The sequence below is a fragment of the Oncorhynchus kisutch genome, linkage group LG16, assembly GCF_002021735.2.
Source record: "Oncorhynchus kisutch isolate 150728-3 linkage group LG16, Okis_V2, whole genome shotgun sequence".
NCBI classification, from domain to species: domain Eukaryota; kingdom Metazoa; phylum Chordata; class Actinopteri; order Salmoniformes; family Salmonidae; genus Oncorhynchus; species Oncorhynchus kisutch.
Genome location: NC_034189.2, coordinates 25,270,225 through 25,294,842, shown reverse-complemented (window position 1 = coordinate 25,294,842; position 24,618 = coordinate 25,270,225). Strand labels below are relative to the sequence as shown.

The 24,618-nt window shown below is 41.1% G+C and overlaps 1 protein-coding gene across 1 annotated transcript; it reads right to left on the bottom strand.

The window, feature by feature from the left end:
- Nucleotides 1-10,661: 10,661 nt before the first annotated feature.
- Nucleotides 10,662-23,051, bottom strand: LOC109906528 (zinc finger protein 135-like). The gene is made up of 2 exons (XM_031792085.1): nt 22,449-23,051; nt 10,662-11,788 (listed from the first exon to the last, which is right to left on the bottom strand). Exons 1-2 carry the CDS (start codon nt 22,744-22,746, stop codon nt 11,427-11,429), a joined length of 660 nt encoding a protein of 219 aa, XP_031647945.1. The 5' UTR covers nt 22,747-23,051; the 3' UTR covers nt 10,662-11,426.
- Nucleotides 23,052-24,618: the final 1,567 nt, after the last annotated feature.

Genomic DNA, 24,618 nt, shown 5'->3' with positions numbered 1-24,618 from the left:
GTGTTGGTACCATTCTATATTCATGGATGTGTTCTTAGGCAAAATTGTGAGTGAGCCCACTCCCTTGGTTGAGAAGCAACTCCACACATGAACGGTCTCAGGATGCGTTACGGTTGGCATGACACAGGACTGATGGTAGCGCTCACCTTGTCTTCTCCGGACAAGCTTTTTTTCCGGATGCCCCAAACAATCAAAGGGTATTCATCAGAGAAAATGACTTTACCCCAGTCCTCAACAGTCCAATCCCTGTACCTTTTGCAGAATATCAGTCTGTCCCTGATGTTTTTCCTGGAGACAAGTGGCTTCTTTGCTGCCCTTCTTGACACCAGGCCATCCTCCAAAAGTCTTCGCCTCACTGTGCATGCAGATGCACTCACATCTGCCTGCTGCCATTCCTGAGCAAGCTCTAGACTGGTGGTGCCCCGATCCCGCAGCTGAATCAACTGTAGGAGACGGTCCTGGCGCTTGGTGGACTTTCTTGGGCGCCCTGAAGCCTTCTTCACAACAATTGAAACGCTCTCCTTGAGTTCTTGATGATCCGATAAATGGTTGATTTAGGTGCAATCTTACTGGCAGCAATATCCTTGCCTGTGAAGCCCTTTTTGTGCAAAGCGATGATGACGGCACGTGTTTCCTTGCAGGTAACCATGGTTGACAGAGGAAGAACAATGATTCCAAGCACCACCCTCCTTTTGAAGCTTCCAGTCTGTTATTCAAACTCAATCAGCATGACAGAGTGATCTCCAACACTCACACCTGTGTTAACGAGAGAATCACTGACATGATGTCAGCTGGTCCTTTTGTGTCAGGGCTGAAATGCAGTGGAAATGTTTTTTGGGGATTCAGACTTGTCATGTTTGTTAAAGCTCGATCAGCTAACGAGCTACACTGAACAAAAATGTAAATGCAACATGTAAAGTGTTGGTCCCATGTTTAATGAGCTGAAATAAAAGTTCCCTGAAACACACAACCTTCTTTCTCTCCAATTTTGTGCACAAATGTATTTATATCCCTGTGAGTGAGCATGTCCCCTTTGCCAAGATTATCCATCCACCTGACAGGTGTGGCATATCAAGAAGCTGATGAAACAACATGATCATTACACAAGTGCACATTGTGGTGGGGACAATAACAGACCACTCTAAAATATGCAGTTTTTGTCACACAACACAATGCCACAGATGTCTGAAGTTTTGAGGCATGCTGACTGCAGGAATGTAAACCAGAGCTGTTGCCAGATAATTGAATGTCAATGTCTCTAGTATAAGCCTCCAACATCATTTTAGAGAATTTTGCAGTACGTCCCAACTGGCCTCACAACCTCAGACCACATGTATGGCGTTTTGTGGGCGAGTGGTTTGCTGATGGCAACGTTGCGAACAGAGTTTCCCATGGTGTTCGGTGGGGTTATGGTATGGGCAGGCATAAGCTATGGAAAACAAATACAATTGCATTTTATCAATGGCAATTTGAATGCACAGAGATTCTGATCCTGAGGCCCATTGTTGTGCCATTCATTCGCTGCCATCACCTCATGTTTCAGCATGATAATGCATGGCCTCATGTCGCAAGGATCTGTAAAGATTTCCCAGTTCTTCCATGACCTGCATACTCACCATACATGTCACCCATTGAGCCTGTTTTGGATGCTCTGGATTGACGTATACTACAGCGTGTTCCAGTTTTGCCAATATCCAGCAACTTTGCACAGCCATTGAAGAGGAGTGGGACAACATTCCACAGGCCACAATCAACAGCCTGATCAACTCTATGCGAAGGAGAAGTGTTGCGCTGCATGAGGCAAATGGTCACACCAGATACTGACTGGTTTCTGATCCACGCACCTACCTTTTTGTTTAAAGTATCTCTGACCAACAGATGCATATCTGTATTCTCAGTCATGAAATCCATAGATTAGGGCCTAATCAATTTATGTAAATAGACTGATTTCCTTATATGAACTGTAACTCAGTAAAATCTTAGAAATTGTTGGAAGTTGCATTTATTCTTGTTCTGTATAATTTAAGCGCACCTAGCCTATTATTTTTCCTTGCGCCAAATGTGGTGATGCAGAAATGAGAGCCAATATGTGGCTGTTTTATGTAAAACTGGGAATATGTGGCAGTGGCCAATGAAACATTTCTGGTTGGTCTCAGTTAGGAAGCAGTGGTAGAAAAAGTACTCAATTGTCATTATTAAGTAAAAGGTACCTTAATAGAAAATGACTCAAGTAAAAGTAAAAGTCACCCAGCAAAATTCTACTTGAGTAAAAGTCTAAAAGTATCTGGTTTTAAATGTACAGTGTTGGAAAAAGTACTCAATTGTCATACTTGAGTAAAAGTAAAAAGTAAAAGCTATACATCAAATTTCTTAATTAGACGGCTCACTTTTCTTGTTTATATTTAATTTTTATGGACAGACAGGGGCACACTCCAACACTCAGACATAATTTACAAATGCAGTATTTGGGTTTAGTGAGTCTGCCAGATCAGAGGCAGTGGGGATTACAAAGCATTATGTTGATTGGTGCATGAATTGGTCCATATTGCTTCCCTGCATTAGCATTCAAATGTAACAAGTACTTTTGGTGTCAGGGAAATTGTATGGGAGTAAAAATGACATATTTTCTTTTGGAATGTAATGGTAAGTAAAAATATAAATAGTAAAGTACAAATAATCCCAACTACTTTACTACTTCAAAGTATTTTTACTTTAGTACTTTACATCACTGCTAGGAAGGGAGACTTTTAAAATGGGATTGAGTGAAGTAGCAGAAAATATGTTGAATAAAGCAACTAATGAGCACGGAGTGCCTCAGTCGCAAGTTTGACGAAATTACCTGATATCTTTAAGTCTAAGATGGCTATTTACTTACTGTTGTAGCTCTTAGTCAAAAGCAAGCTTTTTGTAAGCCTACCACATCCTTATGATATACAGTTCAAGTCGGAAGTTTACATACATTTTAGCCAAATACATTTAAACAGTTTTTCACAATTCCTGACATTTAATCCAAGTAAATATTTGCTGACATAGGACAGTTAGGATCACAACATTATTTTAAGAATGTGAAGTGTCAGAATAATAGTAGAGAGAAGGATTTATTTCAGCTTTTACTTCTTTCATCACATTCCCAGAGGGTCAGAAGTTTACATACAATCAATTAGTATTTTGTAGCATTGCCTTTAAATTGTTTAACTTGGGTCAAACGTGTCGGGTAGCCTTCCACAAGCCTCCCACAATAAGTTGGGTGGATTTTGGCACATTTCTACCGGCATAGCTGGTGTAACTGAGTCAGGTTTGTAGGCCTCCTTGCTCGCACACACTTTTTCAGTTCTGCCCACACATTTTCTATGGGATTGAGGTCAGGGCTTTGTGATGGCCACTCCAATACCTTGACTTTGCTGTCCTTTAGCCATTTTGCAAGTATGCTTGGAGTCATTGTCCACTTGGAAAACCCATTTGCGACCAAGCTTTAACTTCCTGACTGATGTCTTGAGATGTTGCTTCAATACATCCACATAATGTTCCTGCCTCATGATGCCATCTATTTTCTGAAGTGCACCAGTCCCTCCCGCAGCAAAGCACCCCCACAACATGATGCTGCCACCCCCATGCTTCACGGTTGGGATGGTGTTCTTCGGCTTGCAAGCCTTCCCCTGTTTCCTCCAAACATAACAATGGTCATTATGGTCAAACAGGTCTATTTTTGTTTCATCAGACCAGACGACATTTCTCCAAAAAGTACGATCTTTGTCCCCATGTGCAGTTGCAAACCGTAGTCTGGCTTTTTTATGACAGTTTTGGAGCAGTGGCTTCTTCCTTGCTGAGCGGCCTTTCAGGTTACGTCGACATAGGACTCGTTTTACTCTGGATATAGATACCTTGTACCTGTTTCCTCCAGCATCTTCACAAGGTCCTTTGCTGTTGTTCTGGGATTGATTTGCACTTTTCGCACCAAAGTACATACATCTCTAGGAGACAGAACACGTCTCCTTCCTGAGCGGTATGGCAGCTGCGTGGTCCCATGGTGTTTATGCTTGCGTACTATTGTTTGTACAGATGAACGTGGTACCTTCAGGTGTTTTAAAATTGCTCCCAAGGATGAACCAGACTTGTGGAGGTCTATAATGTTTTTTCTGAGGTCTTGGCTGATTTATTTTGATTTTTCCATGATGTCAAGCAAAGAGGCACTGAGTTTGAAGGTAGGCCTTGAAATACATCCACAGGTACACCTCCAATTGACTCAAATTATGTCAATTAGCCTATCAGAAGCTTCTAAACCCATGACATAATTTTATGGAATTTTCCAAGCTGTTTAAAGGCACAGTCAACTTAGTGTATGTAAACTTCTGACCCACTGGAATTGTGATACAGTGAATTATAAGTGAAATAATCTGTCTGTAAACAATTGTTGGAAAAATGACTTGTGTCATGCACAAAGTAGATGTCCTAACCGACTTGCCAAAACTATAGTTTCTTAATAAGACATTTGTGGAGTGGTTGAAAAACGAGTTTGAATGATTCCAACCAAAGTGTATGTGAACTTCCCACTTCAACTGTATATTTAATTTATTTAATTTATTTATTTAACCTTTATTCAACTATGCAATTCAGTTAAGAACACGTTCTTATTTACAATGACAGCCAACCAAAAGGCAAAACGCCTCCTGCGGGGACTAAGGCTGGAATTAAAAAATGAATAAATATAGGACAACACACACACATCACGACAAGAGAGACAACACAACACTACATAAAGAGAGACCAAAGACAACAACATAGCAAGGCAGCAACACATGACAACACAGCATGATAGCAACACAACATGACAACAACACGGTAGCAAGACAACATGGCAGTAGCACAACATGGTTCAAACATTACTGGACACATACAACAGCACAAAGGGCAAGAAGGTAGAGACTTCAATACATCACGCAAAGCAAGTACTTTTAACATTCTGCCACAAAGAGCTCAATTTAGTAAAAACATGTTCTCATCTCAAGATGCTAAATAGGTTAAATAAATAAATTACTATAGCAAGTGTCAAATAAAGTAAAAGCCAAATATCTGCCAATTTCAAAAATAGAAACTTCGGTGACCCTCTGAAATATTTTGATGGTCTTACAACTATTTAGCTGTCCATTGAAATATTTTCATGGCCTTTGAAATATTTCACAGCTTTTTACCAAACTTCGCAGCCTGAAATATTTTGCTGGCCTTTTTACAGAAGCAAAGCATGTCTGACTTTTGTTAATAAGAAGGAAATTGTCGAGGCAACTTTTATGTCTATTTTAGATCATGGGGATATTATCTATATGCGTGCAGCAGCATCTACACTAGTAATGTTTGTAGAACTCGCCATTATGATTTGTATCAAAAAGTGGCTTGGGCCTATTTGGAGAGAGCAGCATTTCCTTGTGTTTATTTACAAAGCACTCATGCAGAAACTTCCTAGGTATTTATCTATCATCATTAATTCAATTTAGACCTACAAATGACCAAACCCGGTCTCAGGCTTGGATAACACCAGATGCCCCTTCAGTCTCCACAGAGTTGGTTAAAGCTGCTTCTAGTGTTTTTGCGCCCTTTATGTGGAACAACTTCCAGAGCGCTCTGAAATTAGATGTTCATAAATGTGTCTGTTTTCCTTAATATGTTTTGTAATTTTGTATATTGTATGTCTTTGATGTGTTTATGCAGGGCTCATCTTTAAAAGAGAACTTAGTTTCAGTATGACTTTCCTGTCAACAAAATAAAGGTTAAATCAAAAAATGTAAATCAAAGCAAGCAAGGTTTCCATCCATTTAGATACAGATTTTCATGCAAATATCCTAACATCCCCATAAAAACAATATTAGCATTTTCCCACCAGAGATGTGTTTCCATCAAATTGACTTGTTGTAGATAAAAAGCTGCGCGTAATGACACGTTTTGCAGTTAAATTCCCATGTACTGAATAGGACATACAATTTAAATGGGTTTCCGTTGCATTTTGAACTCTACTGATGGTTTTCTCACAAAATAATTGTGCTATACAGTGCATTCGTGAAGTATTGACTCCTTTACTTAAAAAACAAAAAAGTATTCTAAAATTAATAAAATCATTTTTTTCCCTCAATCTACACACTATAGACCATAATGACAAAGCAAAAAAAAGTTTTTTGAAATTTGCATTCAGACCCTTTGCTATGAGACTCAAAATTGAGCTCAGGTGCATCCTGTTTCCATTGATCACCCTTGAGATGATTCTACAACTTGATTCGATTCCACCTGTGGTAAATTCAATGAATTGGACATGATTTGGAAAGGCACACACCTGTCTATATAAAGTCCCACAGTTGACAGTACATGTCAGAGCAAAAACCAAGCCAATGAGGTTGAAGGAATTGTCCGTAGAGTTCCGATACAGGATTATGTCGAGGCACAGATCTGGGGAAGGGTACAAAAAAATGTCTGCAACATTGATGGTCCCCAAGAACACAGTGGGTTCCATCATTCTAAAATGGAAGAACTTTGGAACCACCAAGACTCTTCCTAAATCTTACCGCCCGGCCAAACTGAGCAATCGGGGGAGAAGGGCCTTGGTCAGGGAGGTGAACAAGAACCTGATGGTCACTCTGACAGTGCTCCAGAGTTCATCTGCGGAAATGAGATAACCTGAAGGACAACCATCTATGCAGCACTCCACCAATCAGGCCTTTATGGTAGAGTGGCCAGACGGAAGCCACTCCTCAGTAAAATACATATTATAGCCTGCCAGTCATTTGCCAAAAGGCACCTAAAGGACACCTAAACAAGATTCTCTGGTCTGATGAAAACAAGATTGAACTCTTTGGCCTGAATGCCAAGCGTCACGTCTGGAGGAAACCTAGCACCAGCTCGGTGGTGGCAGCAGCATGCTGTGGGGATGTTTTTCAGCGGCAGGGACTGGGAGACTAGTCAGGATCGAGGGAATGATGAACAGAGCAAAGTACAGAGAGATCCTTGATGAAAACCTGCTCCAGAGTGCTCAGGACCTCAGACTGGGGCCAAGGTTCACCTTCCGACAGGACAACGACCCTAAGCACACAGCCAAGACAACGCAGGAGTGGCTTTGGAACAAGTCTTTGAATGTCCTTGAGTGGCCCAGCCAGAGCCCGGACATGAACCCGATCGAACATCTCTGGAGAGACCTGGGAATAGCTGTGCAGCAAAGCTTCCCAACCAATCTGACATAGCTTAAGAAGATCTGCAGAGAAGAATGGGAAAAACTCCCCAAATACAGGTGTGCCAAGCTTGTGTCATACCCAAGAAGACTCGAGGCTATAATCACTGCAAATGGTGCTTCAACAAAGTACTGAGTAAAGGGTCTGATTACTTCATTTGTTAATTTTTAATACTGTCGTGGAAATTCTCACACAGGGAAACTCAAGGTCATTCTTAAATGAATCATTGTTTATTGTCAGAAATTCCCACAGAAGAACATTGGTTCTTAATGTTCTCTGAACCTTCTGAGAGCATGCCTTTAAATAGAACCACGAGGAAACCTGTAGGAAACATTATGCTGAAGTACGTTCTTTGAACATTTTGAGAACATGACTCGGAATGATATTAACTATTTTAGAACATTCCTAATGTCAAACCAGTTGGAGAACGGAATTCTTCAGTATTTAATTTACAGTGCCTTGCGAAAGTATTCGGCCCCCTTGATCTTTGCCACATTTTGCCACATTTCAGGCTTCAAACATAAAGATATAAAACTGTATTTTTTTGTGAAGAATCAACAACAAGTGGGACACAATCATGAAGTGGAACGACATTTATTGGATATTTCAAACTTTTTAAACAAAATTATGCAAAATTATTCAGCCTCTTTACTTTCAGTGCAGCAAACTCTCTCCAGAAGTTCAGTGAGGATCTCTGAATGATCCAATGTTGACCTAAATGACTAATGATGATAAATACAATCCACCTGTGTGTAATCAAGTCTCCGTATAAATGCACCTGCACTGTGATAGTCTCAGAGGTCCGTTAAAAGCGCAGAGAGCATCATGAAGAACAAGGAACACACCAGGCAGGTCCGAGATACTGTTGTGAAGAAGTTTAAAGCCGGATTTGGATACAAAAAGATTTCCCAAGCTTTAAACATCCCAAGGAGCACTGTGCAAGCGATAATATTGAAATGGAAGGAGTATCAGACCACTGCAAATCTACCAAGACCTGGCCGTCCCTCTAAACTTTCAGCTCATACAAGGAGAAGACTGATCAGAGATGCAGCCAAGAGGCCCATGATCACTCTGGATGAACTGCAGAGATCTACAGCTGAGGTGGGAGACTCTGTCCATAGGACAACAATCAGTCGTATATTGCACAAATCTGGCCTTTATGGAAGAGTGGCAAGAAGAAAGCCATTTCTTAAAGATATCCATAAAAAGTGTCGTTTAAAGTTTGCCACAAGCCACCTGGGAGACACACCAAACATGTGGAAGAAGGTGCTCTGGTCAGATGAAACCAAAATTGAACTTTTTGGCAACAATGCAAAACGTTATGTTTGGCGTAAAAGCAACACAGCTCATCACCCTGAACACGCCAGCCCCACTGTCAAACATGGTGGTGGCAGCATCATGGTTTGGGCCTGCTTTTCTTCAGCAGGGACAGGGAAGATGGTTAAAATTGATGGGAAGATGGATGGAGCCAAATACAGGACCATACTGGAAGAAAACCTGATGGAGTCTGCAAAAGACCTGAGACTGGGACAGAGATTTGTCTTCCAACAAGACAATGATCCAAAACATAAAGCAAAATCTACAATGGAATGGTTCAAAAATTAACATATCCAGGTGTTAGAATGACCAAGTCAAAGTCCAGACCTGAATCCAATCGAGAATCTGTGGAAAGAACTGAAAACTGCTGTTCACAAATGCTCTCCATCCAACCTCACTGAGCTCGAGCTGTTTTGCAAGGAGGAATGGGAAAAAATGTCAGTCTCTCGATGTGCAAAACTGATAGAGACATACCCCAAGCGACTTACAGCTGTAATCGCAGCAAAAGGTGGCGCTACAAAGTATTAACTTAAGGGGGCTGAATAATTTTGCACGCCCAATTTTTCAGTTTTTGATTTGTTAAAAAAGTTTGAAATATCCAATAAATGTCGTTCCACTTCATGATTGTGTCCCACTTGTTGTTGATTCTTCACAAAAAAATACAGTTTTATATCTTTATGTTTGAAGCCTGAAATGTGGCCAAAGGTCGCAAAGTTCAAGGGGGCCGAATACTTTCGCAAGGCACTGTAAATGTTGGAAGGACAAATGACATGTATTTAACTATTCTTTGTAGTACTTTCTAAAAAATTATACTTGAAATAAAATTTTATATTTGTTACATGTTTTTTGCTTAGCTCACAATGACATTTAAACGTCTGCATTCAGATGTCTGTAATAGAATAAACTTGGCAAACATAAATGTAGACATTAATAAATGCCTTTCTATAGCTTCCAAAATATATATTTTTTACAATAGTGGGGGGGTGCCAAGATGGAAACGCGGTGGATTCAAAACAGCATGCTGTGTCAGTAATATAGTGTACATATATAAATCAGTGTATAACAGGTTCCAAGTGATATGAATTGCAAAAATCCCAAAAGGTACAAAAATGATAAAATAGCAGGTAAATTAAATCCAAATGAAACTGTAGAAAACTGAAGCTCTGTTTTCCCGTTTCTATCAAATCAAATTTTATTGGTCACATATACATGGTTAGCAGATGTTGTTGCGAGTGTAGCGAAATGCTTGTGCTTCTAGTTCCGACAGTGCAGCAATATATAACATGTAATCTAACAATTCCACACAACTACCTAATACCCACAAAACTAAGTAAAGGAATGGAATAAGAACGCATACATATAAATATATGGATGATCAATGATACAGTGGCATAGGCAAGATACCGTAGATGGTGTAAAACACAGTATATATATATATATATATCAAGCCCCAGTCAGCTGTCCTAATTAGCTCAACCGCAGATTATCCATTATATTGTCCAGATATTCAAGTGGCCACTTTAACAATTAAAATTAATGTCTTCAAAAATGGAAGGCAGTCGGGAGGAGGCAAGACCAGGTGGGACAATTGTAGCCAATGAGAGGGCAGATACGTGTGTGAACAACAGGCAAAACTCCGATATAAAGTTGCTGGGATGTCACGTGTCCTACTTACATTAGTACACTCCTAACAACTTTAGCATTACAAAACTTATATTTGATCAAATGCACATGGAAAAAAATCATCCATTAATGTTTTTGTTAACCAGATTCAAAACTGATTGATCTCCATACAAAAACTCCTGGCTTGGTTTCCATACATTAATAAGCCTTTCTAGATATTTCTCCGCAATCATAAATCAACCAAACTATTTCATATACATTTTCAATATATTAACTTTTCTATACACAACAAAGCTCTTATGAGTACACAAATGAACTAAATTCAAGGTTTCAAGGTTAGTCAAGAAATGTACATTTTATTAATATATTGAATAGTTTACATTTTTAAATACCAAAATCATATATCAAGCAATATCTAAAGGTTTATACTTGTATCCAATCAATCAAAGTTTATAATCAAAATAAAATACACATTTTAATCAAATTTGTGATGGAAAAAAAACATCTTTCAGACAATTAAGTTTCATGTGGCATGAACAAAAACACTTTCTCAGTCAAAAACATAACTCAGAACACAGCCTCTAGTAGCTCATGTGATTTCAGGGGCTCTAATTGTCCAAAACTATTTCCACACTGGGAGTATTATATTTGTATTTTTTTTATTATGGATTCAAATTAGCTGCTGCCAGGGCAGCAGCTAATTCCCTTCCTGGGGTCTTCTTCTCCCGTGTATGTATCCTCTGATGTGATTTCAGGCTCCCTAACTGGGTAAAACCCTTTCCGCAATGCGAGCATTGGTAAGGCTTCTCTCCTGTGTGTGTTCTTTCATGTGTTTTCAGGCTCCCTACTTGGGTAAAACCCTTTCCACAATGGGAGCATTGGTAAGGCTTCTCCCCGGTGTGTGTTCTTTCATGCACTTTTAGATGCCCCAATTGTCCAAAACCCTTTTCACAATGGGAGCACTGGTAAGGCATCTCTCCTGTGTGTGTTCTTTCATGCACTTTTAGATGCCCCAATTGTCCAAAACCCTTTCCACAATGGGAGCAGTGGTAAGGCTTCTCTCCTGTGTGTGTTCTCTCATGGTTGTTCAGATTCCCTAATAGGGGAAAGCTCTTTCCACAGTGGGAACAGTGGTAAGGCTTCTCACCTGTGTGTGTCCTCTCATGCGTTTTCAAGCTACCTAACCAGGTAAAAGTTTTTCCACATTGTGAGCAGTGGTAAGGCTTCTCTCCTGTGTGTATTCTTTCGTGCTCTTTCAGGTCCCTTGACCGGGTAAAACTAGTTCCACACTGAGAGCAGTTGTAAAGGCTTCACTCCAGAGTGTATTTTCTCATGTGTTTTTAGGGTCCCTAATTGGGTAAAACTTGTTCCACACTGAGAACAGTGGTAAGGCTTTTCTCCTGTGTGTATTCTCTCATGTACTTTTAGCTTCCCTAACCAGCAGAAACTCTTTGTACACTGCAAACATTGGAAAGGCTTTTCTGCTGTGTGTGTCCTCTCATGCTCTTTTAGGTTTCGTAACTTAGTAAAACTCTTTCCACACTGGGAGCAATGGTGTGGTCTTGCTGGTTTGGATGTCTTTGGGCCTGGTTCCACTGAAGGACGCATCCCGTAGTCAGAGTGAGAGTCTGGTTTCACTCCTGTAAAAAGACAGTGTGGTAGTTAAATAGACTTGAACGAAACCTTCACATTATAAAACTGTCTTCCAATTAGATCAGTTTACACAAAATGTCCATAATTGTTTTAACTTGGTGGCCATTAAAATGATAATGTAGAACTTAAAATGTGATCTTTCTCTTGAAAATGTGATCTGTACACATAACTAATAACTAAAGTATTAATAGCAGAAATATTTGTAGGAAATCAAAGGGAAGATATTTTGAAAAAGTAATTGGTATAGCTTTGGTAAGAGAGGTCAGAGAACCCGACACACTTGTCTGTTGATCTGTCGGTTTTATGGACCGTGACTTATTGAAAATTAGACCCATAACTGGAAATATTCATATAAACTCAGTGAAATGAAAAATGTTAGCCTAATTCTAGTAGGTGTAGTATGAGGGAAGTCAAGAGACCTAACATCAAGTCGTTTTAGGTGCATGCTGAACAAAAATATAAAATGCAACAATTTTGATTTCAAAGATTTGACTGAGTTACAGTTCAAGATATTCAGTCAATTGAAATAAATTAATTAGCTAGGGGTCTGGATCAGAAACTATCTGGTGTGACCACCATTTGCCTCATTCAGGGCGACATCTCCTGGGCATAGAGTTGATCAGGCTGTTGTTTGTGGCCTGTGAAATGTCTCACTCCTCTTCAATGGCTGTGTGAAGTCGCTGGATATGGCTGTGAACTGGAACACTCTGTTGTACACGTCGATCCAGAGCATCCCAAACATGCTCAATTTGTGTCATGTCTGGTGAGTAAGCAGGCCATAGAAGAACTGGGATATTTTCAGTTTGAGGAATTGTGTACAGATCCTTGCAACATGGGGCCATGCATTAACATGCTGAAACTGTGTAATGAGCATGCTGTTTAATCAGCTTCTTGATATGCCACACCTGTCAGGTGGATAGATTATCTTGGCAAAGGAGAAATGCTCACCAACAGGGATGTAAACACATTTGTGCACAAAATTGGCGAGAAATAAGCTTTTTGTGCATATGGAACATTTTGGGGATCTTTTATTTCAGCTCATGAAACATAGCACCAACCCTTTACATGTTGCGTTTATATTTTTGTTCCGTGTAAATGTTTGCCCTCAGATATTTTACAATGGCTTTCTGCCAGAAGTCAAAGAGCTCTGGATGAGTTCTGTATAGCTGCCATTTTTCCCCTGTGCTTCCTAATAGCGTTTTTAAAAATCTCCTCCTCTATGCTCCGTGTACACATGCTGCTCTTCCTTCAGAAAAGCATTCATCACAACTTTGTTCATTTGCACAATTTCTCTCATTCACTTTTGCTTGCAAATGTTAACACTCACCAAAAATGACATTCGGTAGCTACTAGCTATGCTTGTATAACTTTATGAGCAGGATTTGCCTGTCTTTGCAGTTAGTTTGTTCATTTTCGCATGTTAGCAGTTAGCTAACAGCATCTGTGATTTCACAATTAGTTTGTGCTAATTTTGTTAACATTCTGGTAATAGAGGCCCAATAGGGCTTTTCTGGCATTTTTAGTACCCCCTTGTGTGCTATGTCGGTAATACCGTAAATCCCGGGTTGAGTTAAGGACGATATGAAAATCTGGATATACCGCCCAAGCCTAGTTCAGATCGCTCCCTTGGGGATCTTTTATTTCAGCTCATGAAACATAGGGCCAACACTTTACATGTTGCGTTTATATTTTTGTTCCGTGTAAATGTTTGCCCTCAGATATTTTACAATGGCTTTCTGCCAGAAGTCAAAGAGCTCTGGATGAGTCCTGTATAGCTGCCATTTGCTAAGAGCGCACACAAGCTCCAGTTAGACATACAGAAATAAATGCCTATAAAAATGTTCTAACTGATGGGATACACAAGCTACATTTCTTGCCAAATGACATCAGTATTATCACAAATTCAAAATGGACTGGTTGATTGAAATAGGGTAATATGTGTTCCGACAACAGGCTGCAGTTTTGGAATAATTGCGTCCTGTCTTTTTTCAACTGAGGCTACTTTGCGAACAAAGACAGGTTCCACACTAAAAATATACAAAAACATTTGTCTTTATCAAACTAAGAGCAGATTTTTCATCAGAACCATTAAGCCTAGGCCTTTTCACCAAACTGAATGTTGTTGCTGTAATTTATCACCATGCAGTGTTCAATGTGGAATTCTTAATCCATTTGGAAAATTCCAAAGAACCATCAGAATTATTTAAAACATCCGTCTGTTTATCGGAAAGAAAAACAATTTAAGTTTGTGACCCTGAAAAAACGTATACTCTCCAAATTGAGCCCATTTTAAAAACCTCACTCTTGGAGAATAACTGTTCCAGACGCGTATGACTTCGCACTGGCAACTTTATTAATTTGGAAAAATATTGGGTTATATTTTATTCTGTTATATTACATCACGTCTTTTTACTATAACATACAGGGATGCAAACTGGTGAGGGCCCATAAAGGTGACACTTTTGTTTCTGCACTGAAACATGCAAAAAATCCCTTCCAGGAGGAAAAGCGGGTTTTAACTAATTAAACAACAAAGAATATGATCTACATGATCCGTCCCTGTGTGTAAAATACAAAGTGGTTAATGTGAACCTACCTCACAACTAAAACATGTAAAGAAAGCAACCCAATGTTATTTGTTGCCTAAACTTTACTGCAAATGACTTGAGAAAAAAACAATACACTAATATTGCAGTTAGCCATGAAGGCCTTTATAATAGAATGCTTGTGACCACAAACATCTAAATATTGCACTTGGGAAAAAAACATCTTAAAAGTAGAAATAGAATGAAACAAACAGTCATTCTATCTTTTCTCTATTTTAATGGCCACTATAGTAGACATCGATCAAGTGCACAAGGCTACATATGCAAAAATAACATTCACAGAGTTAAAAAATATATTATCCCCCCCCCCCCCCCCCCCCACACACACACACGTGTTACTGTCAAGTTCAATACAACAAAATCAATATCTTTGGATTACACAGCACATTATTACATTGTACACTTTCTGCCTGTGGTCACCTGTTCTACAATGTGCCTGCAGAGCATGATACCCTTTGTTGGCATAATTGATATCTTTAAGGCAGAGAGAACACCTGGCATACCCCTTTTTATCCACTGTATTAAAAAAAGTGAAAAAGAGGGGAAGTGTGTGATGTTCCTTTCACCTCTATAGTGGCATCCAGCTTAAGCCAGGCTCAGCTCCAGCTACACTTGATCCCTGAATCCACTTGTTTAAAAAGCAATGCCTAATTTTCACCCAATTCTCTCATTCTGAAAATCAACCACATACTGTAGAGGGAAAACATTAGTTCATAGATAGTAGTTAGTTCGTTAGCTAGTTAACATTTCACACAGATTGCCAGGCTCCAGTAAGCAACTAATGCGTTATAACTTGAGGAAAGGCAAGGTATTGTACACCAGTTAATACTATAGTGAATTGGTTAGGTTACAAACGTTAGCTCATCTGATGTTGTAACGTTAGCTAGCTAACGTTAGCTGTCTGACTTTATTAGCCAGCTACTTTTTACAATATTAACTCAATTATTTGATCAGTTAAGTTGGCTAATGTTGCTCAACATTTCTCTGGCTAGCTAACGGAGAATTCGATCCAGCTAGCAAGATACTTAACAATGCTAACAATACTTGTTCCACCACACTTTCTCCCTCACCTCAAAACTTTCCAAATGCCAGTTGTTTTTGGTCACAGGTCTTGAAGTACGATTCATCATCTTCTCACCCCCATCTCCGTGGTCAGGCTTCTCACCGACCTCTTTGTTATCGTTCAGGGGACGCACTGCTGTAACTGTCAAACTGCCATTCCACTCTCCGCTGTCTTTCCAGAGCGCGCGCTGATGCTGTAACTAGCAAATTGGTTGTCACTTCTCTCTTCAGTCTCGTGCTGCATTCTGTTGTTATGTGAACGATTGGCTCAGCCTTGGATACAGCCAGTATTGCTCCAAACGCGCATCACTCGTTCGCTTACAGACGGTAGTGATCCAAAGCCGTAGGTCACCTATTTTGGAACCAAAATGGCAAATTTTGCAGAAAGATGACTAGTTTGCATCCCTGAACATAGGTGTGGCTTGACTGTGATAAAGGCTCTGGAAATAAGAGTGCCTTGTCTGCTAAATTAACAAAAACAAGGCTGTTCCATTGCATAGCCATAGGCTTCTACAAGCAAGCACCACCGCTGAGGTTACTGCCTTTTTGAAGATATAACCAGCTGATATTACGGTTTCCAGTAAATTCATCTTAAATGGCATTTGCTTTTTTATTGAGTGAATATACACTGTGTACAAAACAGTGTATAGAACACGTGCTCTTTCCATGACAGACTGACCAGGTGAAAGCTATGGTCCCTTAAATCCACTTCAATAGGTGTAGATGAAAGGGAGGAGACTGTTTAATAAAGATTTCTATGCCTAGAGACAATTGAGAATTGAGAAATTGGTCGCCCCTCAATTGACAATTGAGAAAAAAATCCAGAAAATCACATTGTAGGATTTTTTATGAATTTATTTGCAAATTATGGTGGAAAATAAGTATTTGGTCACCTACAAACAAGCAAGATTTCTGGCACTCACAGACCTGTAACTTCTTCTTTAAGAGGCTCCTCTGTCCTCCACTTGTTACCTTCATTAATGGCACCTGTTTGAACTTGTTATCAGTATAAAAGACACCTGTCCACAACCTCAAACAGTCACACTCCAAACTCCACTATGGTCAAGACCAAAGAGCTGTCAAAAGACACCAGAAACGAAATTGTCGACCTGCACCAGGCTGGGAAGACTGAATCTGCAATAGGTAAGCAGCTTGGTTTGAAGAAATCAACTGTGGGAGCAATTATTAGGAAATGGAAGACATACAAGACCACTGATAATCTCCCAAGATCTCACCCCGTGGGGTCAAAATGATCACAAGAACGGTGAGCAAAAATCCCAGAACCAAACGGGGGGACCTAGTGAATGACCTGCAGAGAGCTGGGACCAAAGTAACAAAGCCTACCATCAGTAACACACTACGCCGCCAGGGACTCAAATCCTGCAGTGTCCCCCTGCTTAAGCCAGTACATGTCCAGGCCCGTCTGAAGTTTGCTAGAGAGCATTGGGAGAAGATTGGGAGAATGTCATATGGTCTGATGAAACCAAAATATAACTTTTTGGTGAAAACTCAACTTGTCGTGTTTGGAGGACAAAGAATGCTGAGTTGCATCCACAGAACGCCATACCTACTGTAAAGCATGGGGGTGGAAACATCATGCTTTGGGGCTGTTTTTCTGCAAAGGGACCAGGACGACTGATCCATGTAAAGGAAAGAATGAATGGGGCCATGTATCGTGAGCTTTTGAGTGAAAACCTCCTTCCATCAGCAAGGGCATTGAAGATGAAACGTGGCTGGGTCTTTCAGCATGACAATGATCCCAAACACACCGCCCGGGCAACGAAGCAGTGGCTTCGTAAGAAGCATTTCAAGGTCCTGGAGTGGCCTAGCCAGTCTCCAGATCTCAACCCCATAAAAAATCTTTGGAGGGAGTTGAAAGTCCGTGTTGCCCAGCAACAGCCCCAAAACATCACTGCTCTAGAGATCTGCATGGAGGAATGGGCCAAAATACCAGCAACAGTGTGCCCTCGGGGGTACGCCAAATAAAAATGTGATTCACATTTTCAAACAGACCCATTTAGATTTTCCAACGGGGCTATACATTTGGGTGAGGTTTTTTCTCTCACCTGAGTAGCCTCGTTTCACTGCCAAAAATTAAAATTAAGCCAACTAGTGTTCAGCAAAATAACAACACAATGTCAATTACAGGTTGCCGAGTCAAATAATTAACATCCAATCACATTAACCGTTACTCTCTTGCGGGAAACCTTCACTCTTGCACAGACATTAAGAAACGAAACATGCCAATTTGAAAAATAAGAGAATAAAGGTAACTTTTGAGTAGTAAGACATATAAAAGCAACAGATACCATTAATAAGAAGGGACTAGAACCGTCTTATATGGTGAGCTACCGAGTGGATAGGACAGGCAAGCCCCATACTATTGTGGAGGACATCATTCTTCCTGCTGCCGCGGATATGGCTGGGACAATGCTGGGGGGAAAAATTCTAAAAACTATACAGACAATGCCTTCATCAAACAACACTGTTTCACAACGCATCAGTGACATGGCAGGAGATGTTTTGAAACAATTACTGCTTCGCATACAAGCCAGTGAATTCTATGCGTTACAGCTGGATGAGTCAACAGAAGTGGCGGGACTGGCACAGCTGCTGGTATATATCCGTTACGTTTATGGGGGGTCAATTAAGGAAGACATCCTCTTCTGCAAACCACTGGAAACAAGGACAACAGGAGAGGATATTTTTAAAGCACTGGACAGCTTTGTGACATCACATGGACTTTGGTGGTCAAGATGTGTTGGGATCTGTACTGATGGCACAAAAGCCAGCTTTGTGACATCAAATGGACTTTGGTGGTCAAGATGTGTTGGGATCTGTACTGATGGCACAAAAGCCATGACAGGGAGACATAGTAGACTGGTAACGGGCTTGCAAGCAGTTGCTCCCGACACCACTTGGGTAAACTGCAGCATCCACTGAAAGGCTCGTGCTGCCAAGGGAATGCCTGGCAGTTAAAAATGTTTTGGACACTACAGTGAAAATGGTTAACTTTGTTAAAGCAAGGTCCCTGAGGCCTCCCGGGTGGCGCAGGGACACTGCAGCGCCAGCTGTGCCATCAGAGACTCTGGGTTCGCGCCCAGGCTCTGTCGTAACCGGCCGCGACCGGGAGGTCCGTGGGACGACGCACAATTGGCCTAGCGTCGTCCGGGTTAGGGAGGGTTTGGTCGGTAGGGATATCCTTGTCTCATCGCGCACTGTGGCTGGCCGGGCGCAGTGCACGCTAACCAAGGTTGCCAGGTGCACGGTGTTTCCTCCGACACATTGGTGCGGCTGGCTTCCGGGTTGGATGCGCGCTGTGTTAAGAAGCAGTGCGGCTTGGTTGGGTTGTGTATCGGAGGACGCATAACTTTCAACCTTCGTCTCTCCCGAGCCCGTACGGGAGTTGTAGCTGAGACAAGATAGTAGCTACTAAAACAATTGGATACCACGAAATTGGGGAGAAAAAGACGGGTTGTGACCAAAACTCACACTCATTCTTATGTTTAATAAATGTATTGTATAGGGTGTGTGTGGCAGGCTTGATGGCAAAAAAACAACATTTGAGAGTGCGCTGACCCTGGTGCTAGAGGGGGTACGCAGCTGGAGATTGAATGTTTGAATGGGTACGGGACTATAAAAAGTTTGGGAACCACTGGCATAGTACAGTCAAATGCCCATACCTAGTTACTGGTAAGGATTACTAAAATTGTATGGTACAACCTTGTAGCTACTGTTGTCCTGTCTCAGCAGCTACAAGCAGAGGCTACGCCCCCTACAGGGTAACCCCATTACTAAAGACCATACAGATTAAAACCAGTGGAAAATTCCCGATGGCACGTGAGGCTGGAAGTAATTGAATTTGAAGCACTCCATATTACTGAATGGGTCTGAATGACGCACCCGGTGAAAGTGGCCGAACGAGCCGGGTCAGAGGATCTCAGCCATAGAGAAGGCCCAGCCAACAGAATGAGAAGATGATCCTCAAGGAGCTATTCACCAAAGAGTGCATGAAGGCCAAAGGCCTCACCCAGGCCGCCAACGGACTTATACTGGCCGTCCCCGCACAAAGCGTCACAGACACAATGGAAGCCATCGTGGGAAGTATTAGGGCCGGGGACCTCACGGTATGATATAATCGTGATAAATACTGTAGGTGCCGATACGATATGTATGCTTTTCGAAACAATTCTAAATGTATTGCAAGTTGATACTGTGTTTTTATTCTGATTTAATGTTCCAAACATATTGTTCACCATAGAAAGCATGAGAAAATGAGTTAATTAGTCATGGAAATAAGTGCTGAAAACAAATTGGCTTCCTATTTAAAAAATAAGATGGAGAACAAGCTATAAAGGAAAAATACTGGAGTTTTGGTGCAGGTACAGCCAACTAGCAAAAATAATAATGCGATTTTGTCAAAAGAATATACGATATATCATCAAATAACATCTTGATATGCAACTGTATCAATCCCCCCCCCCCCCCCCAGGAGCTAAGAATTTCACTGTAAGTCTACACCTGTAGTTTAAGAAGTATGTGACAAATAAAATTTGATTTGTTTCGAGGTATGTGAGCAGTTACTGTAGAAGGCTACATTTGTCTAATAATTTAACATATGTCCTTAGTGGAAATTACCCAAAGGTGTTTTGTAGTTTGACTAACCTGTGGTCCATTCCTTCCAGATGGTAATGCTGCTGCACAGTGCCAACAAGGAGCACAGTAACGTTTCAGATTACACTTGTCTCAGCCTAGCCACCTCAGGGGGCTGCATCAACATTCTCCTAAACGCTGGCACTGAAATCAACTCCTGGTATGACTGTTTATCAACCCCTGAAACCCATGACCAACCCTGTCAGTGACAAGGATTTATCCCACTCTTAACGGTGTATAATCCTCCCAGTCCACGTTTCCCCCTCTCCCTGTCTGTTTCTCTCTGTGTATTTGTTTACACTGGGTATCTCTCCTCTTGAGGCTGGCTGCAATGAATGGCCACGTCCCTGCGGTCAAGCTGCTGCTGGACATGGACTCAGACATCAACACCACACAGATCGAGACCAACTGCAACACGGCACTGACCCTGGCCTGCCAACGTAGAGCACAACACCAAGATGAGAGCAGCCGCCATCAGCTGAACCTGACACATTATGTTATCTGGGCTAAAGTCAATGAGAATGTAAATTCAGTCAGAATTCCTCTCCAGTCTCACTGCCCTGACCTGCGACACCTCTGAGTAAGTTATTACAATGTTGTTACAACCAGCAGTGTGTGTAGTTAGGCAGTTGATTCTCGCTGAAGTCCAAATTATTCACATCTTCTCTCTCTTTTAGTCATGTCCATTTCAGAGCTGTTCAAGATGGAGCAGATAGACATGGTCGCCCTGCAATTCGACTTATCCAAGACACCGGTACCTGTCATCAAAAGTTTGGACACACCTACTCTTACAAGGGTTTTTCTTTATTTCTGACTATTTTCTACATTGTAAAATAATAGTGAAGACATGGAAACTATGAAATAACATATGGAATCATGTTGCTGTGGTAGCCATGCTGGTTAAGTGTGCCTTGAATTCGAAATAAATCACAGACAGTGTCACCAGCCAAGCACCCCCACACCTCCTCCTCCATGCTTCACAGTGGGAACTACACATGCAGAGATCATCCGTTCACCTACTCTGCAACTCACAAAGACATGGCGGTTGGAACCAAAAATCTCAAATTTGGACTCATCAGACCAAAGGACAGATTTACAACAGTCTAATGTCCATTGCTCATATTTATTGGCCCAAGCAAGTCTCTTCTCCTTATTGGTGTCCTTTAGTAGTGGATTCTTTACAGCAATTTGACCATGAAGGCCAAATTCACGCAGTCTCTGAACAGTTGATGTTGAGATGTGTCTGTTAATTGACTCTGCATTTATTTGGGCTGCAATTTCTGAGGCTGGTAACTCTAATGAACTTATCCTCTACAGCAGAGATAACTCTGGGTCTTCCTTTCCTGTGGCGGTCCTCATGAGAGCCAGTTTCATCATAACGCTTGATGGTTTTTGCGACTGCACTTGAAGAAACTTTCAAAGTTGTTCAAATGTTTTCCATATTGACTGACCTTAATGTCTTAAAGTAATGATGGACTGTCGTTTCTCTTTGCTTATTTGAGCTATTCTTGCCATAATATGGATTTAGGGCTATCTTCTGTATACCACCCCTACCTTGTCACAACACAACTGATTGGCTAAAACACATTAAGAAGGAAAGAAATTCAACAAATTAACTTAACAGGGCACACCTGTTAATTGAAATGCATTCCAGGTAACTAACTCATGAAGCTGGTTGAGAGAATGATCAAGGCAAAGGGTGGCTACATTGAAGAATCTCAAATATAAATATATATACCCTTGAATGAGTAGGTTTTCTAACTTTTGACCGGTACTGTATGTATATATGTATATATATATATATATATATATATTAATATTGTGTACACATGTTATATATTTTTACCTCCTGTTTCAGTAAGTGATATCACTGAGTACTGCCCCTATATGTATATACAGCATACATGTAGGACCTTCCACCCCCATCTGGGAAATGGATGCCTGATGAAGACCCAAGGTTTGAAACGTTGTTATAAATAAAATCAGGGAGCATGAGCAACAGTGTGTGTGTTTTTCTTAAATTTTTTATATACTGTTTTACCCACTTCATATGTATATACTACTGTATTATAGTCGAGGCCTAGCCTATTTAACTATTGCTGTACATATACTATCCTTCAGATATACTAAATATTATATCCATCATGTCTATACATCCCATCATACACACACTCCGGAATCCGACATTGCTCTTCCTAATATTTCTTAATTTTTTAGATGTGTGTGTGTATGGTATTGTCCCTCTCACCACAGGGCCTTCCGCTGGAGGTATTGATGAGCGAACTCCGAATATCCAAAGTGAAAACAAATTTACGGCAGTACTTACTGGTGTTAATCAGATCTCCTGTCTCATCTTCCTCATTCAATGTGACAGTAATCTCCCCTTCCTCCTTCACTCCAAAAACGGCACCATCCTCTTTCACTCTGAATGCGTCTTCCTCTTCTTTCACTGAAACGTCTTTCTCTTCTTCTTTCAATGTAACACCCTCACCTTCTATTTCGTTTTTTACTGTGACGTTCTCCTCTTCACTTTCTTCTTTCACGACAATATTTAGCCACATACCCTCTTTCTTCGTCCAGCAGACCTCTTTCTTAGCAGGGAGAGAGTAGCTGGGTGAGCTCATGGTCGGAGATGCTAGCTAGCTAACATTAGCGACTAGCCTAAATTAGTGCTACTGCTAACTTAACCAGCCTGTGGGTCTGCTTGAAACAACGTAATATGAAATTGAATGGGGTAAACACAAAGACAGCACAACGCCAGCAGTGTGTTTAAAACACAGTGAATAATATACACCAAAACAGTCTAAAGACCTTTAACGTTTCGGTTGTTGGTTAGCAAGCTACCGATGTTGCTGACTAGCTGTCGTTCTTCTTCTTTAAGGCTTATTGACAGACGACAACCGAGAAGGTGTATTGTCGCCATCTACTGTATGGGTTGTGAATGAGAATGTCGTTTTTCTTTGTGGGAAAAACAACATCAAATACAAAAAAATCCATCCCACTCCTTCAGTCATAGTCCAATTCACATCCCTACTGTGAGGATGGAACAGTCCCAAAAAACGTTCAGTGGCAATGCATATTTTCTCAGATTTCCTCTTTCTTTGCTCTGCAGTTTATAACCTATGCAATAAATTATACAAAGTCCATCTTTTAAACATGCAACATATCAAGATACTGTTGGCTAGGAACATTTACTGGTGTCACTAATCCAACTACCATTGCTTCTTCAACATTACTCTCTTCTTCCACTCTTCTCACCACCTCCGTATACAAAACATACACTTGCCACCTCCTTCACTCTAACAGGGCACTTCAGTAATTTGGGCACATATTCACCACCACAATTGTAACATTTCACCTCAACTGGCATACGATACTCCCCCAGCCTACATAAAATTAAATTAAATGTTATTTGTCACATGATTTGTAAACAACAGGTGTAGACTAGCACCCAACAGGGTCCTGTTGGTTCTAGACCGCTTGCCGTACGGTAACAGAGAAAACAGTCTATGGCTTAGGTGGCTGGAGTCTTTGAAAAATGTTGGGCCTTCCTCTGACACTGCTTGGTATAGAGGTCCTGGATGGCAGGGAGCTTGGCCCCAGTGATGTACTGGGCCATTCTCTCCACCCTCTGTAGCGTCTTGCAGTCAGGTGCCTTGCAGTTGCCATACCAAGCGGTGATGAAGCCAGTCAAGATGCTTTCAATGGCGCAGCTGGCAAATATTTTCAGCCTCCCAAGGGGGAAGAGGTGCTGTCGTGCCCTCTTCACAACAGTGCAGGTGTGTGTGGACCATGTTAATTCCTTTGGTGATGTGAACTCTGAGGAACAACCTCCCCTCCATTTCCATTTCCTGCTCCCATAGCAAGTCAAAATTGTCACAAAAAAGGATATTCCTGTCTTTACAGAGTTTCTTCAGGAACTCGTTTAGGGCAGCGAGGTGGATGCAATGTTCCTAACCCCTTCTATAGCACGGCAGGGGGCCAGAGATGACTGTTCTCTTTCCTGTGCAAACAAGGGTGTTTAAGAGAATATTGCAGTCCTTCAATTCCTCAGATTGACGAAAGTGAATGTTGTTAAATCCAACATAAGTGACAATGGTGCGGATATTAGAGTAGTTGGCTAGAACTGTTGGCAAGAGGACCTCGGCGTGGGATTCGTGAAGTACCTCGGCGTTACTCTGGACCCGTATCTCTCTTTTGACGAACATATCAAGACTATTTCAGAGACAGCTTTTTTGCATCTTCGTAACATTGCAAAAATCAGAAACTATCTGTCCAAAAATGAAAAGTGAATCCGATGATTTTGTCCCTTCTGGACTAGACTACTGCAATGCTCTACTTTCCGGCTACCCTATAAAGTACGAAATAAACTTCAGTTAGTGCTAAACACGGCTGCTAGAATCTTGACTAGAACCAAAAACTTTGATCATATTACTTCAGTGCTAGCCTCTCTACACTGGCTCCCGGTAAAGGCTAGGGCTGATTTCAAGGTTTTA